At 44.0% G+C, this 19,327-nt stretch overlaps 1 protein-coding gene across 1 annotated transcript; it reads right to left on the reverse strand.

Annotated features, from left to right (window-relative positions):
• Positions 1-52: 52 nt before the first annotated feature.
• Positions 53-9,308, reverse strand: ARL10 (ADP ribosylation factor like GTPase 10). The gene is made up of 4 exons (XM_063447317.1): positions 9,080-9,308; positions 4,910-5,075; positions 1,417-1,592; positions 53-442 (listed from the first exon to the last, which is right to left on the reverse strand). The coding sequence occupies exons 1-4, from the start codon at positions 9,227-9,229 to the stop codon at positions 194-196; spliced, it is 741 nt and encodes a 246-aa protein (XP_063303387.1). The 5' UTR covers positions 9,230-9,308; the 3' UTR covers positions 53-193.
• Positions 9,309-19,327: the final 10,019 nt, after the last annotated feature.

Raw genomic sequence — 19,327 nt, forward strand, 5'->3', positions numbered from 1 at the left:
TGCCCTGGTTTTTCCCTAGATTATAAAATAAGTTATAATTTTTTTTTATTTCTTTTTAAACCTTAAGCATCCGTCTCCCACAGCGAGGCCAAGCATTGTACTCTGTGTGGGAGTACAGGTTGGTATAAGGAATGGCACCATTTCTATACAGGAGATTGGTTAATAGGTCTAGACGTCTCAGAGAACCTCAATGTCATCTGTTGGTGTCGAGTGAGGGTTGGAATAGGGAAGTCTGATCATGGTTGACCTCACATGGTGTCCATTCTTTTCCAGTGTGTAGTTTCTCCTCCAGAAGAGTCCTTACACTCTGTAAGGAGGTACTCTGGCCAACACCATCAAAGATGGCACTGGTACCCAATAATGTCACTTCTCTTTGACCTGCAGTCTGGTGTAATGACAACTCTGTGCGAATGTTGGAGATACTAAGTGCATTATCTCTGTCCTGGGGAAGAGAGAGAGGTGTTCCTGAACATCATACCTTTGACAACTTGGAACAGGTGTATGCTGACTGTCTTAATACCACTTCCTGGTCTTCATAAACATACTTTAAAAACTCAACGAGCGTGTTGTAAAGGAATATAAAACTATATTTACTTATATGTACATCTCCTATGTTGAAAGGGTTACCCTCTTCTCCCCCTAAGAACGTATTGAATATTTCAGCATGCAAATATAGTGTAATAGTGAGGACAAAACCTACCAAACGTAGTATTAGTGTCTGGAGTGTCCCTTTAACCGTATAATAAACATTACAGCTTCTCTGAAACCCAGAACATGTCAATATGATGAAGTGGTCTGGGTGCCTATAGTGTCCCTTTAAGGAATGCAGTGGGATGCCTGGCCATTAGTACACACAGGGTTATTTAGTAAAGTGTGAATTTTACATTTAAGGCTAGACTAGCTGAGCTAAAAGCATAGCTAAATTAACTTTTTTTTTTTTCCCCAGGTCTGCTATTTTGACCTTAAATTTGAATTCTCACTTTAGTGAATAACCTGGACATGGTTACACAATGATATAAATATAACTTAATGTCAATATGGCTAAATTCAAATGTTTTTCCAAGAGAGCTACTGTGGCCTAAAATGTGAAATTCACTATCAACTATTTTGATAAATAATCCCTGTAGCAGTGAAAGCTAACAATGACACCATAAATGGTTTCTAGACTACATTTCCAGTGATGCGCAGCTAGCTTTTAGACTCTAGAAGCTAGCTGAGCATCACTGGAAACGTAATCCAGAAACAATTTATGGTGTCAATGTTAGCCATTACTGCCCTATAATTATAGGTAATATAATTTTCTAAATAAAATGTAATCCCCACGACCTACTGCACAAGTAGTAAAGTGTTTTTTTTTTTTTATATAAACTTCATTAAAAAGCACTGTTTTTTATTTTTTTAAATCTATACTTTTACCTGCTTGTTTGCCAGCACCAGCAGAGGAAGCTGGGGCGCTGCTTCCAGAAGGCGGTGCAGTTCATGTCTAGCCAAGCACAGGCGAATGTCATCTGTGGAATCCACTACGAATACCATTAGGTGGGCATTCGTCAGATACTGGTGCCAGTATGTACGAAGGTTATGGCTACCCCCAACTGTCCAAAACACAATGAGAGTTTAGATTACATACAAAAGGTTGGAACAGGTTTGCAACAGTTGTCACTCTGCAACATTCTCTCACAAATGTATTAAAAAAAAAAAAAATACTACTGAGATTCCCAGCTTTTCAACAATTCCAACACAAGAAATGCAGCAGTATTCACCAACCATTGAACTCTAGAAATCCGAAAGCTGAAGACTTCCCAGGTCATTTTATAATTTTGCCTCGATTCACCAAAGCTCAAAGATACAGGGAACTCGCTTTCATGACTTTTTAATAGGATTACTTATGGCTACCCCCTCCCTATATTTAACAAATATATTTGATGTGGGAATATAAAATCTAGAAATCCACTACTTTATCCTGGAATTGTGCTAGCCTCTTGTCAATCATTGTTATAGGCTCAGTCCTTTGCACCTGACTGCACAGAGAGAGAATGAAGAATAGAAAGGGTTTATATTTCTCCTGGGCTAAAGCATTGTGATATCACTTGGTCCATTTGTTACCATAACAGAGATGATAATCAGTTGGATCATTTCCGGAGAACAGACTTTTGAGTGACTAACGCAAAGAAGGAGCAACACTATTAGTGAACACATAACAGGAACATTCTGTAGGTTTACACAGTGATTGCTCCACTTTGTCAACAGCTTGTTATACCTAATCCCACAATATCTGATTAGTCTCATTGAAGTGGTTATGGTGTCTGAAGTCCATTTGTGCAGTCCTTCCATTCAGTATTGAATAACATTTAAAGAAATACTATAGTGTTTGGAATACAAAACTGTACTCTTAACACTAGAGTGACGCTGGATTATTATTTTATTATTTATATAGCGGCATCAGATTCCATAGCGCTGTACAAAGGGTGGACTAACAGACATTTAATTGTAACCAGACAACTCGACGTACAGGAACAGAGAAGTGGAGGGCCCTGCTCAATGAGCTTACATTCTAGACTCTAGAGGGAGTGAGGTATAGTGACGTCATTACACTTTGCACGAGGACACACAGCGTCATTGCAGTGAGTTAAACTCCCTGTGAATCGATAAAGTGCCTCTAGAGACCATCTGGGAAATAGGCACTGGAGGTAGTCTCTCCTACAATGTAAAGCTTTACTTAAAAGGATTTTTTTTTTGCCTAAAATAAAAGATGACTTGTATTATACGCTCCATGTGTATTTTGTAAAGAATACATAAAAGTTTAATAATAATAAAATAAAAAAAAGCTTAGCCTCGCAATATGGGGCAGCCATAAAATAAAAACACATTCTATCGTGCCAAAACCATTCAAGTAAGCATAAACATATGTGTATTCAAGAATCCTGACATCATAAAAATGCACTCTAGGATGGTTTCAGACCCCCAGATTATGTATGCTTGTAGCATTTAAGTGGTGCTTCTAACCCAAGAGTATTAAAGATTACCCCCAACAGATTAAAAGGTAAGCCAAAACGCAAATTTTGGCCAGTGTTTGTGACTAAGTGGCTACTAAAAAAGACTGGACATACCCCATTTGCAATACCTTGGGTTGTCTACTATTGCAAATGTTATGCCATCATAGGGGTAATTTTCATTCTTGGGCTACCATAGGGTCACAAAGGCAACGTAAGCAATCTGGTGAATTTTAATGTGAAAAAAATGAAACAAACCTTATATTTGACGCTGTAACTTTTGAAAACACCATATAACCTGTACATGAGGGGTACTGTTGTACTCGGGAGACTTCGCTGAACACAAATATTTGTGTTTCAAAACAGTAAAAAGTATCACAGCAATAAAGTATATATAGTAAAATACACCTAGACCTACACACACACACATATATATATATATATATATATATATATATATATATATAAATAATCTAAGTATATTATTTTCTTTTTTTACACTTATTTTAATTTTACTTTATTTGAATTCAGCCAGCAGGGAGACTGTCATTACAGTTAGTCCCCCTGCTGGCAATGCCTGAGCCAGCTAACCCAGCCATGTGATTGTGAGGTCCTCGCAAGGACCTCACTCTCACATGGCCGGGGGGCCCCCCAGGAGTGAGGATCTGCCGGGTAAGTAAGAAAAAAACGGAGGGCGTACTATTACGCCCGGCGGCATTTAAAGCCGCTTAAAATAGGGCGTAATAGTACGCCCTCCGGTCTTAAAGGGTTAAAGGACCACTATAGTGCCAGTAAAACAAACTTGTTTTCCTGGCACTGTAGGGTATTTAGGTCCCCACCACCCTCATGGCCCCCTCCCGCTGGGCTGAAGTGGTTAAACACTTACCTTTCTCCAGCGCCGGACCTCCCTCGGCACTGGGAAACTCTCCTCCCTCTGTTGACGTCAGCACCGAATGCGCATTCATGGCAAGAGCCACGCGCGCATTCAAACAGTCCATAGGAAAGCGTTTCTCAGTGAGAAGCGCCTCTATCGGCTGTCAGTAAGACAGCCACTAGAGGCTGGATTAACCCTCAGTAAAACATAGTTTCTTTGAAACTGCTATGTTTACAGCTGCAGGGTTAACCCTAGATGGACCTGGCACCAAGACCACTTCATTGAGCTGAAGTGGTCTGGGTGCCTATAGTGGTACTTTAATGCATTTCTAATGTTTGTAGTTTTGCATTTTATATGTATTATCCATATAAATTAAGATCATCCAGACCATCCTTTACATTTTTTCACAATCATCCCCCTTTTCAATACGCTTTACGATTCCGATCAGCCACAATATTAAAACCACCTGCCTAATATCATGTAGGTCACACTCCTGCTGCCAAAACAGCTCTGATGGACTTCACAAGACCTCTCAATGTGTCCTGGTATATGCCACCAAGATTTTAGCAGCAGATCCTTAAAGTCCTGCAAGTTTCTAAGTGGGGCCTCAATGGATCGGAGTTGTTGCTCCAGCACATCCCACAGATGCTCAGTGGGTTTTGGTAGGTACTAACCCAATACCCCACAAGAATCGAAGTTTTGGATATGATATGACACAGTCCTTTAGCCATCTCTATTTGGCCCTTGTCAACGTCTCTCAAATTTTTTTGTTAGCCCATTTTTCCTGTTTCCAACACATGAAATTCAAGAACTGACTGTTCACTTGCTGCCAAATATATACCACCCCTTGACAGATGTCAATGTAACAATATAATCAATGTGATCACTTCACCTGTAAGTGGTTTTAATTTTGCGGTTGCTCACTGTATGATTTTGTACTAAAAAAAAAAAGTAGCCAGTTTGCACAGTGGTATGGCTCCAAGGAATGGAGCTAAAGTACAGTTTTAATATATATTTGCTATTATTATATATTTATTTTACTCACCCTCTAATAGTTCGATCCTCAGTCCTTGGCTGAGAATTTTAGCAGAATTAAAACCATGGGTTGGAGCTGAATGGGACCTTGTGGTATTGGTGCTTATGGCGTGAATAATGCTGCTTTTACCGGCTCCATCCAAACCGAGCACTAGAATCTGACGATCCAGATAGTTCTGTTTTGGAGAGAGACAAACAATGAAAAAAAGTATCGTAGAATCAAACTTAGACATGGTAAGACCATGGTCTATCTAAGGGTTCCATTTCCCCTCCAATGATATCCAGTCATCCTAAATGTTGCTTTAGGTATGTTTTGTAGAACATAGTCCATTGTTAAAAATAAATAAATACATACGGTACTCACATAGAAGTGCTTGAACACCACTTGGAGAAAGGAATTTTTTTTTACAACGTCCTTTTTTATAAATCTAGACAATTTTAGCTTTTATTAAAAGGGTATGATATGAATAGAGCAAAAAAAAAAAAAAAAACCAATCAAACGGTTTTCCACCATCAAATGCTTGTGGTTATTTTCTATCTGGTTTAAAGATCTGCAGCAGTATGCACATTCTGGCTGTGTTGAAACAGCACGGTGGAACGCATTAAAATGACTGGGCACTGATCAGGGAACATAAGGTCAGTGGCTGAGATTGGTTAAGATGTCAATACAATCTAATCCTGGATTTCCCCTGCATGAAAGAGTTATTGTAGGAAGTTATTTGGGGCATTTGTTCTTAGATGAAAAGCCATGGTAACACAATGCACAGACTATTTGATGGCTCGTGCCTGCACGCAATGGATTGTGAAACAGGAAGCCATTTACAAGGGGAAGTTAAAGGGAAATGAGATACACAATATTCCTTCTTCTGGAACAAAATTGGAGCACAGCTTTGTTTTGTGAGGCCGAGTTTCCTATTAACATCTTCACAGTGATTTGTTAAGGTTCCTTTTAATTATCAAATCACAAAATATTAAGTCCTGAAAATATTATTTTTTTCCCCCTTCTATCACTGCGCCCAGTGTCCGTCCCCGTTTGAAAGTTAAAGTAACATAACATCCATAATTTCCTGCGCTGAGACTTTACTGCATCCTACCACTCTGCCTCCAAACAAAGACATCAGCACGCCTGCTTACATTTCCAATGTTCTAGTCTACTGGTAGGCACTCCAGATGCTGTGCACTGCATCTCCAAAAATACCATTAAATACTGGCCGGGTGGCAACCTGGTATTCCACAACATCTGCCGAAGGTTGCTTGCCAATAATCTAGTAGTCCAATCCAATGCTTCTCACAGAGAAGCACTGGAGATAAACATGCACAGCCAAATGCTGCACTCTCCCAAACAAATGGGCAGCATTTGATTGCAGAACTGAGTTGAACTATTGTGTAGATGGAAGACACTTGAGGTGTATTTAACTATTGAATGTATGCATTGCTGCTTCTACAAAATAATTATATTTTAAAATGACAAGACCACTGCACCCAAACTACTTAAAAGAGATAACGTGGTCTTTAGTGATCCTTTGGAACTTTCGGCTCTATAACAGTATTTTGTGTCCAACTCACCCTTTAACCCCTTAAGGACACATGCCGTGTGTGACATGTCATGATTCCCTTTTATTCCAGAAGTTTGGTCCTTAAGGGGTTAAATAGTTACTCTAACCCTTTGCCACTATTAGACTGTTTAGGCTAACAATGCCTTTTGAAACGTAAAAGAAACAAAAATGATATAAATAGTGTTGACCCTTACCTGTAAACCAGCGTCGGGCAAAGCTCCCAGTGCCAATCTCTCTTCTCAGCCTGACGTCGGCAGGGGGCCTTCCGCGTTCCAGTCACGGGTTTCTCATAGAGAAGCCTATAATTGGAGCTTTTCGACGGCTGAGAGTGTCTGCACTCAATCTGAGAGTCAGCAAGGTTAGTGAGGAGAGTCAAATCTTGAGAGGAAATTAGGGAATTCTGATTCAAAATATATATATATTTTTTTTTAAAAAATAAAGCAACGTCCAGGTTCAGGAGGGAGAAGCTGTTTTTATTAGGCACGTGTTCGGGGTTTAACTAGCCCCCTGGCACTCTGAATGAGCAGTGTTTCGAACAGAAACCCGGCACATCCAGGCTCCTACCACCATGGCCACTTCAAATCACTGAAGTGGTAATGGTGGTTGGAGTAACCCTTTAAATGGGCATTGAAAGGAATCTCCACATGTTTAGAGACCTAAACACATTTTGGGGTATAATTTGAGCCTTTGCACCATTATCCTATAATGGAGTTACAGTAATAACAGGGTCTGTGAGCTTACCGAACTATTTCGGATACATTGCAACCCTTAGCATGTGTGTTAATAAATCCAGCATGTGTTATAAATGGGCTCTGTATTCATCATTTGTGGAGGGATGTATTAAAGTTTTTTCAGTGAACTGATCATTTCGGAGATTTGATGGTAATTCCATGTGCATAATTTGGGTTCCCCAATTTAAAAAGTTAAGAAGCCCTGACTTATCAGAGAGATAGATGGCAGAATAGCGCAGGTCACTTCCTGCAGCAGATAAGGGAACTGCTTAGTTAGGATGAATTAGGCTTGCTACCCAGAGAATGGTGCAGGGCACATCTGAGCAGGGGACAAGGGTCTTGCAATGGTTAATGAGTCTTTCTACACAAAGAAAATAGCTGGTTTGGGGGTAGGTCTAAACTCTCCCTTTATCTGTTTTTTTTCCTTTTCTCACAAAGACAGCTGACAAGCTAAAGATAAAAGGTTAGATGTGCAGTAGCCTTGCCCTATGCACATTGGCCAGTAAGACCATTTTAGGAACTTAGAACCGTGCACATCGCAATCTTTTAGTGAGCGGACTTGTTAGAATGTTCTCTTACATTGTAAATAGAAGGTTTATTTACGGATAGCATAGTAACCCTCAATAACCTCACTTTATGTCTTATTGCTTCATTGCATACAGCTTGCTACACACACACACACACACACACACACACACACACACAATATCCCAGTTTGCAATCATTTACATGTCAGGAATGTCAGTCATTTCAGTAAATTTACCAACAATTAGTAAACAAAACAGTTGAAATTGAAAGTAAAAAAATTATTTTTGATCACTTGAAAAAAAATGTAAAATAAAAAAAGATAATAAAAGCATCAGCTCTTGTGTTTTTTTCCCCTTAATCAATGGAATAAGAAAGTAACATCCTTCCTAGAACATTGTATAATAATGTGTATATTATATATTTATAAAATATTTTACCAGGATGGATACATTGAGATTTCTCTCGTTTTCAAGTATGTCCTGGGTCCATAAAACATTGCACTGATAACAAGCAGTAGTGAACGCTACTATAAAGGCATGTGCATTGCAAGCAGTAGGGCATTCTTCCTTCCACTGTTGACATGGCATATACAACAACAGTATATCCCTCCTATAACAGTGTGTACATGGCATATACAACAACAGTATATCCCTCCTATAACAATGTGTGCATGGTATATACACAGCTGTGTTTCCCTCCTATAACAGTGTGTACATGGTATATAGCAGTGATGGCAGTGAGTGTACATGGTATAAAGTGATGGCAGTGTCCCCCTCAGTACATTATATATAGCAGTGATGACAGTGTACCTCTCTCAGTACAGTATATATAGCAGTGATGACAGTGTACCCCTCTCAGTACATGGTATATAGCAGTATACCCGCCTCAGTATACGATATATAGCAGTGATGACAGTGTACCCCTCTCAGTACATGGTATATAGCAGTGATGACAGTGTACCCCTCTCAGTACATGGTATATAGCAGTGATGACAGTGTACCCCTCTCAGTATATGATATATAGCAGTGATGACAGTGTACCCCTCTCAGTACATTATATATAGCAGTGATGACAGTGTACCCCTCTCAGTACATGGTATATTTATAGCAGTGATGGCAGTGTACCCCTCTCAGTACATGGTATATAGCAGTGATGGCAGTGTACCCCTCTCAGTATACGATATATAGCAGTGATGACAGTGTACCCCTCTCAGTATATGGTATATAGCAGTGATGGCAGTGTACCCCTCTCAGTATATGGTATATAGCAGTGATGGCAGTGTACCCCTCTCGGTACATTATATATAGCAGTGATGACAGTGTACACAGTAGGCTGGTGTTCTGTGCTCACTGACCCCATACAGACCTCCTCACTGTGTCTGATGGTGTCAGCCATCAGGTACCTCCTCGTCCTCCTTTGGCTGGGGAAATACCGGCTCCATGCGATGTACAGGACCGAGCCCAGCGCCGCCACAGCCGCCCCGATCATCACTGACAAGCTCCTAAGGGCGGCCATCCGTCCGCACCGCCGGCCGTGACGTCACCCACACACCTTCCTCCGGGCCCCGGCGTTTAAAGGGAACGCATCCCTCTCAGACACCCTGCCAGCTTCCTGTGTGCAGGGCGCATGCCTGGCTCCCCGGGCAGGTACAACAGGCTCTCAGATCATCTTACTGGCTGCCCTAATGGCCACCTACTGGGACTGCCCTCCCTGAGCTCTGCATACCAGGCTGGGAATGTGACCCCAAGCATCCTCCTCATACTCTGTGCTGCACTCACACACAGACCCTGGCTGGCACACTGTATACTTACTGTGCTAATAGAATAATTTCCGTTTTTTCTTATAAATGACATCTTATAATTTACTGCACTCAAGGTGGATAAAAAAAAAAACAATGCTTTTTTTTCTTTTTTTTAAATAAATACATTTAAAAATATAGATTTAAAAAAAAAAATTCAAATTGGATTTATATATAAATATTTCTTTATTTAACTCGGTTTTAGTTTAATGAAATGCTTTTCAGAGGAAAAATCTGTCTAAATATTTATATTTAAGACAGGTTATTTACGATAAGCTTTCTGTTTAAAATACAATATAGTGCAAAGGTTATTTTACATGCAATATGGATCAGTGATGTAGCAGGAGGCTGTATATTCATGCAATGTTTAAATTTTTTGCAAACGTATTTCATTAACCCCATAAGGACAGAGCCAATTGTACACGTTTTGATCAAAACAAAATCTTTAAAGAACCACTATAGTGCCAGGAAAACATACTCGTTTTCCTGGCACTATAGTGCCCTGAGGGTGCCCCCACCCTCAGAGCCCCCCTCCGGCCGGGCTCTAGGGGGTGGAAGGGGTTAAACTTACCTCTTTCTCCAACGCCAGGCGGGGGACTCTTCTTCCGTCACCGGCTGAATGTGCATGCGCGGCAAGAGCCGCACACGCATTCAGCCAGTCCATAGGAAAGCTTTATCAATGCTTTCCTATGGACGCTGGCGTTTTCTCACTGTGAAAATCACAGTGAGAAGCGCGGATGCCCTCTAGCGGCTGTCAATGAGACAGCCACTAGAGGCTGGATTAACCAAAATGTAAACATAGAAGTTTTTACTACTAGTGTGGTCCAGCACGCAGAAACTGTGTAAACATATACATAGGCAAGAAAAGGAAAATAAAAGGACAGAGCGTAAACCGTACCTTAGAATGGCCGGACTAATACGCTAGAGACAGAGGTCAAAGGGAAAGCCGAGGTCAAGGAAGCCAGAAAATACACAATACCGTTTACATGAGCCAAGTCAGGGAAACCAGAATTCAGAATAACCAGGGAAAAGCCAAGATCAGGATACCAGGAAATCAGATTCACAAAGATAAAGCACTCTCAGGAAACCAGGAACAGGAAACCACGACAGGGCAAGGTACTGGGGTGAGTTAGGGATTTAAATATCCCTCTCTAAGGTCTGATTGGTCAGAGGGCGACCTCTGACCCCAAAACGTGCGTGCGCATTTACGTTGTAACGTCACGCGCACGTCAGTATAAACTTCGGGGGCGGAGCTATGTTTAAGCGCGACCACGCGGTCAGCGCCATTTTGGATTCGGGTGCGCCAGCCGGAGGATGTGGGAAAGCAGTTGTTGGCTCGCCGACGAGCAGGTAAGCTCGTGCTGTCAGCGAGGCTGTGCCGGTCGGGCACGACCGTCACCGCGGCTGGCCGGCAACCGCGACAGACACCCATAAAAACATGGAAAAACACAGGCCTGTCTTTTAGAATTTTCAGGATGTGATGGCTCCATGCAAAGCTAGTGGCCGACAGCAGGAATCCTGTTTAAACATTTTTTGTTTTTTTCAAAACTATTCTAAAATCTTGACATGATTTGTTGCACAGCCTTCCAAAGCATCTCCAGTCAATAGCCGAGAGGTGGATAGCGGATATTGGAGATACAATCATGGTGGACAATTTATTCCCCCTAAAATATACATATCATTAGTCCAACCTACCACACCAATAGATTTTTTTGCCTCCTTTGTGAACATGATTGGGAGACTAATGGAAGGGAAGAGACTTAGTATGTTGAGGCAAAAGGGAGAGGGGGTTGGACTCTATGGGGATGCTTTAAGGTCTGGTGAAGCCAAAGTATGGAGTGGGGGCGGGGGTTGTGACATGGAATAGATAAGATGAAAATTGTCAAAAGAATGGAACAGAGAGGAACAGTGGCAAGACAGAAAAGGGAAGGACTGAGGAAGTGACATTTAACAGCAAAGAGGACACTTGAAGCACTTTTAAATACAGAATTGACAAGCTTCTTAGGTCACAAGTAGTAATCCTTAAAAAATAGCAGATTTAGTTAATATAGATTTTGAAGTTCGGTGAATATACTTCTTAGTACTTAGTGTATGAAAGTAGTCTGTGTATAAATAGTATTTATTGCCAGCATGTGTGTGGTTGGGTTAGCCATTGAGTGGTCCTTCCGAAGTGCTGGATTATTTTGACAATCTGACAAGACTTTGTTCATTGCTCTAGATCTTTCAAATGTTGCTAAATGATCCTAAACTACCTACATTTTGAGAAACAAAAACCGGCAAATAATGAGGCAGTCTATGCACCATAACCACTACAGTTGTAGAAGTTGTTACTGTGCTAGTAGGATATGGGTGCAGTCCGCTGATTTTATTAAGACACGGAGGCTCCTATTATGCTGCACTCTTTCTTTATTTCCCTCAGCAGCAAAGAAAACACTTTATAAACATAACCAATAATAACATTAACAGTCTCAGGTGTATTCTTCCCAGTAACAGGAACAGCCAATCAGGTTCCACTCCTCCAGCATAATAGGCTCTGGCAACCAATCCTGTTCCTCTTTCTTTGCTGCTCCCTCAGTTAAGTATATCTGATCCCTCAGGCTCCTTAACTGTGGGATTATTATCTCTTTGATAACTTTAATTAATTAATTGATTAATTTATTACTTTATTGCTGATTCATTTTATTGATATGTTATATTATGATGATTTTGTTACTTTAAAACCTTTGTGCTATGCTTGTACTGCTTTGATCCTATTTGTTATTTGCCTTTAACGTTCCCTGGTCCAGCCTGTCCCCAGAGCCTAATTTGCAAGCGGGCTCGGGGACGTCGGCTGGAGTTGCATCTGGCGCTTCGCGCCCTTTTTTGTTCCGCTTGCGCCGTGAATGGCCGCCACCCACAGAGCTCAGATGCCGGCTCCCTGCTCGCGGCGCATGAATGTGTACACGTTATAAGTGATTACACATTCGCCGCGAGCACCGCTTACCCGGCTTTATCTTATGTGCTTTCCTCACTGCCGCTCGCGGCAGCCATTTTCTTGGCTTCCCGCGCTCGGCACGCAGCTCCACCCCCAACGACCAGACCTCGGAGTTGGGTTAAAGCTGCAGTGGCGGTCGGACGGCTCCTTGCTCCCTCCTTAAGTATTCCTGCTCATACCTTCCTTTATTGCTGTTTATTGCTGTTTTTTCTGTGAGTAATTCGTTTTGCTTTGTCCTTAAAGTTATATAACCCCCCTTTTTTCTCCTCTGGGTTAATCAACCCATTTTAGGTTTTCAGTTCAATAAAATTGTTATTGGTGCCAGTTTCATACACCCCAACATGCCTGGTGACAAAGATATACCCACTCCTTCTGGGTCTCTTATCACCAATCCAGGGAGTGTTAAAACACCCACAGGGGTATCTGAGATTGGAGCGGCTATCCCCGCTGATTTTGATCCCACTGCTGATATGCAGTCACTGATTGACAACACTATGTCTCATGTTATGACTAAGGCCCTCACATCGGCCATGGGAGTGATGTCTGAATCTATCTCACAGACTCTTACACATGCTCTGCTTGAGGCATAGAAATCGGCTCAGCCGACCGTTACCCAGGCTTTGCCTGTAGTAACCCCAACACAACCTCACACTGGCCACAAGGCCATTGCGAAAATCAAACACTCTTCAATCTCACAGATGGACAGCTACACACCTGTCACAGATGGCGCGTCTAATATACCACCGCGCAAAAGAGCCACTAGCCGGGCAAAATCGGTTAGGTTATGGAAACGGGCAAAAGCCCAACTAGACTCTGAGTCGGATCTCAGCGAGATTGAAGAGGAGACCTGTATGGATACAGAGGATCCCGAATCAGATGGCATGGTCGAAGACCATGACCACAGAGAGCATAATACGCCTCAATCTGACTCGTATGACATGGAGCTTAAGGCCCCAGACAATGCAAACAAATTAGTAGACCCCTATGGTGAACCTCTGTTCGACTCCGATGACCTGCGTCATCCAAGGTCAGCGGACTGGTCCCCTTCGGCCCATGTGGCCAAATACGTTGCATCAAGGATTCGCAAGCCTTTAAATAAGGCAACGCATAATAAGCTGCGGGCAGAATGCCCACGTCCCACTGTCCCTGACGAGGCCTGCAGAACACCTGCAGTGGACCCAAAAATCATTCAATTCCTGGGCAAGACTGTCTGGAAGCCTAATAAAGGCCTTGATTTCTCCCTGCCCAACTGCCAGGATAAGATATTGGATATATTGGGCCCAGCAACCAAACTTTTTGATATGGTCGAAAACGACCAAGAGTTGGATCGTACCACCATAAGTGGTTGGATACAAAGGGTGATTTGTCTGATTGGCAACGCCAACTGTGCGATGGCCACAGAACGTAGCAAAGCGATCTTATTAAAAATAGAGCCCAAATTGGTGAACATGGCTATAACCGAGCCGGGCACCCAGGCCCGTGGTCTCCTGTTCGGGGACAATTTTGTCAAATTTTTGTACATACTTTTACTGCCCTAGACAAGGCGCAATCGAACATACGCAGAGTTTTCCACCCTAAGGTTTTTGGTGGGACCGGAAGAGCCAGGAGCCGTCAGAGGTTCATTCCGTCAGAACCGAGGCTCCTACACTGGACAAGCCTCCTTCACGGAGCACCGCAACACCCCGGCCTTCTTCCCACAACGTGGGCGGCCATGGGTTGCTCGTGGATCACGTGGCACCCGCCCAGGAAGACGACCTTATGGTAAGTCCTCTCATATTTCCTTCTTCCCTATGGGCAGTGGGGGGCAGACTCCGAATTTTTTTCCATGCATGGTCACACATCTCATCAGATGCCTGGGTATTGAACACGGTAAGAGGCTATACCTTAGAGTTCCTGTCCCTCCCAGTACAAATCTCCCCACCACGGGGAATGCTTTTTTCCCAACAAGACGCCTCCCTTGTATCCATGGAGGTCTTGGAATCGGCACACAAACGGGCCATCTTAGAGATCCCTATGACTACCCCAGGCTACGTGAGCATCCTATTATTAGTTGCCAAGAAAGGCGGCGGCGTCCGCCCAGTGATCAACTTGAAACAACTCAACACTTTTGTTGCCTACAACCATTTCAAAATGGAAGGCATACACTGCCTCAGGGATCTCCTCCAACCGTCGGACTGGATGGTCAAGTTAGACCTACAGGACGCCTATCTCACAATACCAATCGCACAACATCACCGAGACTTCCTACAATTCATATGGCAAGGAAGAAAATGGAGATTCGCCTGTCTCCCATTCGGACTATCCTCAGCCCCATGGTGCTTCACCAAACTCATGAAGCCCGTGGTGGCTCTACTTCGAAGTCGAGGGGTTCGTCTCATAATCTGCTTAGACAACATCCTCATCATGGGTCAGTCCAACCACATTATCGAGACCCATCTGACGTGGACTCAGAATCTTTTGCAGAATTTGGGTTTCCTCATCAATTGGAAAAAATCCATCCTAACCCCTACACAACACATAGAGTTTTTGGGTCTCTTAGTGGACTCTACTCTACAGACCCTACACTTACCGGCGGCGAAATTGACCACCATAAAGAAGGAGATCAGACACACTCTGACGACCCCCCTGACCTCCCTAAAACAATTGGCGAGAGTGATTGGCCTCTTGGCGGCCTCCATACAGGCCATCTTCCCGGGCCCTCTACACTATCGAGCCCTACAGCATTCAGGCACCTCTACCGCGGACATGGTGCGTGAATGGGCACATGATATCAGGGAGTGGACCCAGCGGGGTTTTTGCTTCCTGGGAAATACCAATGCGGCCCTCTCCACAGAGCGGCGCCGCGCAGCACTTTTCTGCATGGATCCAAAGTTGGCTGACCTCGGGCACAGGGCAAACTTTTTGGAGAGGCATTCATGAAGGAGCTCAATAAACACGTGAACGTGTTCACCTCTCTGAACAGGGCCCGTACCTCTTTGTGCAAAGTGTTCAGAGGCAACCCCTCGAGGGGTGTTTTGCCAGGGCTGGTTGGCAACGGGGCCGTGCCACCAGCCGCTTTTGGCCATTAGGTCAACACAACGGACCTCTGCAACACTTCTACCAGCAACAGTCCTATCCGGACTCGGGTGCACGACCACCATACTCCTACTACAAGAGGGGAGCAGATGGAGGGCGTGGACGGGCCCGTGCAAGATTTCCCACAGGTAAGAAAACCAAACATGCCTATGCCTTTATTAACCATGACTGCGCGCCGTGTTTCTCTTTTTTACCAGAATTGGGCAGATCTAACCACAGACGCGTAGGTGTTACAGACGGTCAGAGACTACCGCATCGAATTACAGTCATACCTCAGTCAACAATGGCCGTCACGTCCCCTATGCTTTTCTGAAACGGACGCACAACTTATAGAATTGGAACTATGTGAACTCCGCACAAAAGGCGCGATACAACCCGCGCACACGCAAGGAGGCAACTTCAGCAACATGTTCTTCGTCTGCAAAAAACCCCAAAAAACTGAGATTTCAGACCAGTGATCAACCTAAGGAACTGAACGCCCACCTTGTATACCGTCATTTCAAGGTGGAGGGCATACACCTACTACGGGACCTACTACAAGAAAGGGACTGATTCACGTGTCTGGACCTCAAAGATGCAAACCTATTTTGCAAGGACAGCCAACCACTTCGGTTCCTATGGCACGGGTCCCCATGGCAATTCACTTGCCTCCCTTTCGGTCTCAGCTCCAGCACCGTGGTGCTTTACAAAAATGCTGAAACCGGTAGTGGCCCATCTCAGGACTCGGGGAATCAGATGTATCATCTACTTGGACGATATACTCATATTCTGCAGGACAAGCGAAGTGGCTTCACCACACCGAATACACGATTCAACTGTTAGAATCTTTGGGATTTATTGTCAGCAGGGACAAATCGGCACTGATCCCCACTCGCACAATCCAATTCCTGAGCTTCGAAATAGACTCCAGGTCTTGCACTCTCCACCTTCCGACTACCAAGGTGACGGCCATCAGGAAAGAGATACGCAATAGGGATCGGTTTTACCGATATTATCGGCCGATATTCGGTATTTTCGGCAATATCGGTATCGGCCAATATAGCTACCGATATTGCCGATAATACCTCCTAGGACCACCAGGCTCATTACAAGCTGGGGGGTCCGGCAGCAAGCGCTGACTTACCTTGCCAGCAACTCCTGCAGCTCCATGTCTAAATCTCGCTAAACCCGCGGCCGCAGAGCATTGCCACGGGTTACCATGGCAACGCTCCGCGCGGCACTAAGGGCCGCGAGATTTACACTGGGGAGCTGCAGGAGCTGCTGGCAAGGTAAGTCAGCGCTTGCTGCCGGACCCCCACAGTACTTAACAAACCACCGGACCACCAGGGAATACTATATCCCCCCTCCCTGGTAAGAAGCAGGGAGGGGGGACTAAAAGAAACAAAAAATACCATTTAAATATTAAAATAAAATAAAAATAATTAACATAAAAAAATCTCCCCCCCCCCCATTTTACACAAATGAAATCACTACACAAACACACACACACACTGCATTACAACCATACACACTACACAAACTGCATTACATACATACACACTACACAAACATACACACTACACAAGCTGCATTACATACATACACAGTACACAAACATACACACTACACAAACTGCATTACATACATACACACTACACAAACTGCATTACATACATACACACTACACAAACACACACACACACACACTGCATTATATACACACACAAACACACACTGCATTATATACACACGCTACACAAACACACACTGCATTATATACACACGCTACACAAACACACACTGCATTATATACACACGCTACACAAACACACACTGCATTATATACACACACTACACAAACACACTGCATTCACTATACACACACTACACAAACTCACTGCATTCACTATACACACACTATACAAACACTCTGCATTCACTATACAAAAACACACTCTGCATTCACTATACACACTGCATTCACTATACACACTACACAAACACACTGCATTCACTATATATACACACTACACAAACACTCACTGCATTCACTATACACACTACACAAATACACACTGCATCCACAACACACACAGCTCCCCTGTCTCAATACACTTCATCCACTACATGTGGCATGTATATTTTGTGCATTTACCGTTAGAAATTGTTTATTTTTTCAAAATGGTAAATGTACAGAATATCGGCAAGTTATCGGCTATCGGCCTGAAAGTTCACAGATTATCGGTATCGGTATCGGCTCTAAAAAATCAATATCGGTCGATCCCTAATACGCAAGGTCCTCAAACTCGACTCCATCCCTCTTCGACAACTGGCACGGATAGTAGGACTTCTATCCTCCTCCATTCAGGCCATATTCCCGGGCCCACTACACTACCGAACCATGCAACGGCTGAAAGCCCGCTTCCTCAGACAAAACCCCACATACCACCAACCAGTCCCACTGACGGACGAGGTACGCCAGGAACTTGAATGGTGGCTCAACTGCATGCAGGCATGGAATGGTCGAGCCATTTTTGGCAACCACCCGGACTTCAACCTAGAATCAGATGCGAGCCGATGGAGATGGGGCAGCACAGATGGGAACGCATCCAAGGGTGGTGGACGAATCAGGAACTTGCCATCAACTGTCTGGAATTGTTGGTCAGATCGTTCGCCATTCAAAGCCTGGCAAAAGGACAATCCGACTGCTGTATCCTACTGCAGATGGACAATGTCTCCGCAGTACGATACATCAACCATCTGGGAGGGACTCGCTCCCAAACACTAGCGAACTTGACGAAGGAGATCTGCGACTATTGCCTCCCACGCAACATCTCAATCAGGGCTGAGCATCTGCCAGGGGAATCGAACTTCACCGCAGACTGGTACTCCCGACACTGGAGAGATGCCAGCGATTGGCAATTAAACCCGCAAATATTCGCTTACATGAACGAACGGAGAGGACCATTTAGCCTAGATCTATTCACATCACGCAACAATCATCAACTCCAAAGATTTAACAGCTGGCTCCCGGACCCGGAATGTGCAGCGGTGGATTCCTTCACCCAGCACTGGCCCATACAGGGGGCTTATGCCTTTCCTCCGTTCGCAATGATTGCGAGAGTACTTCATCACATGCGACGATGAGAGGTGACGCTAACACTACTGACACCACTGTGTTCCCAGACCTCTCGAGCTATCGTGCGAAGACCCAATCCTCCTACTGAACGACCCATATCTACTCCGGGACCCAGTAGGGAATCCACATCCCATGCTCCTGGACGACCAACTAACCCAGGTGGCCTGGACTCTTTCAGGGGTGCATGGGACACCCACGAACTATCGTCTACAACTGAAGACCTTCTGTGGGACTCCTGGGCCCCGGGAACACGAAAGAGTTACCTATCCGCATGGAAAACTTGGACCAGTTTGTGTGTGGGACGGGACTTGGATCCCTTTACAGCTCCTGTGTCCGAGATAATGAATTTCCTTTCTTCCATCTTCGAAGAAGGTAAATCATATCGCACCATCAACGTCATCAGATCGGCCATATCAGCAGCCCACGTTCCATCCCAAGGGAGAACAATCGTCCAGGACCCTCTGATTTGCCGACTACTACGGGGCATCAAACTGAGGCGCCCCCCAGCACCCAAATACCAACACCTCTGGGATGTGGAGATGGTACTTAGATTCCTGAAGGAATGACCTCAGAATGAACGGCTATCTTTAAGACAACTGTCAGCAAAATTGACCTTCTTACTGTGCCTAGTCTCATTTCGTCAAGTTT

This window comes from Pelobates fuscus, chromosome 3 (genome assembly GCF_036172605.1).
Source record: "Pelobates fuscus isolate aPelFus1 chromosome 3, aPelFus1.pri, whole genome shotgun sequence".
NCBI lineage: Eukaryota > Metazoa > Chordata > Amphibia > Anura > Pelobatidae > Pelobates > Pelobates fuscus.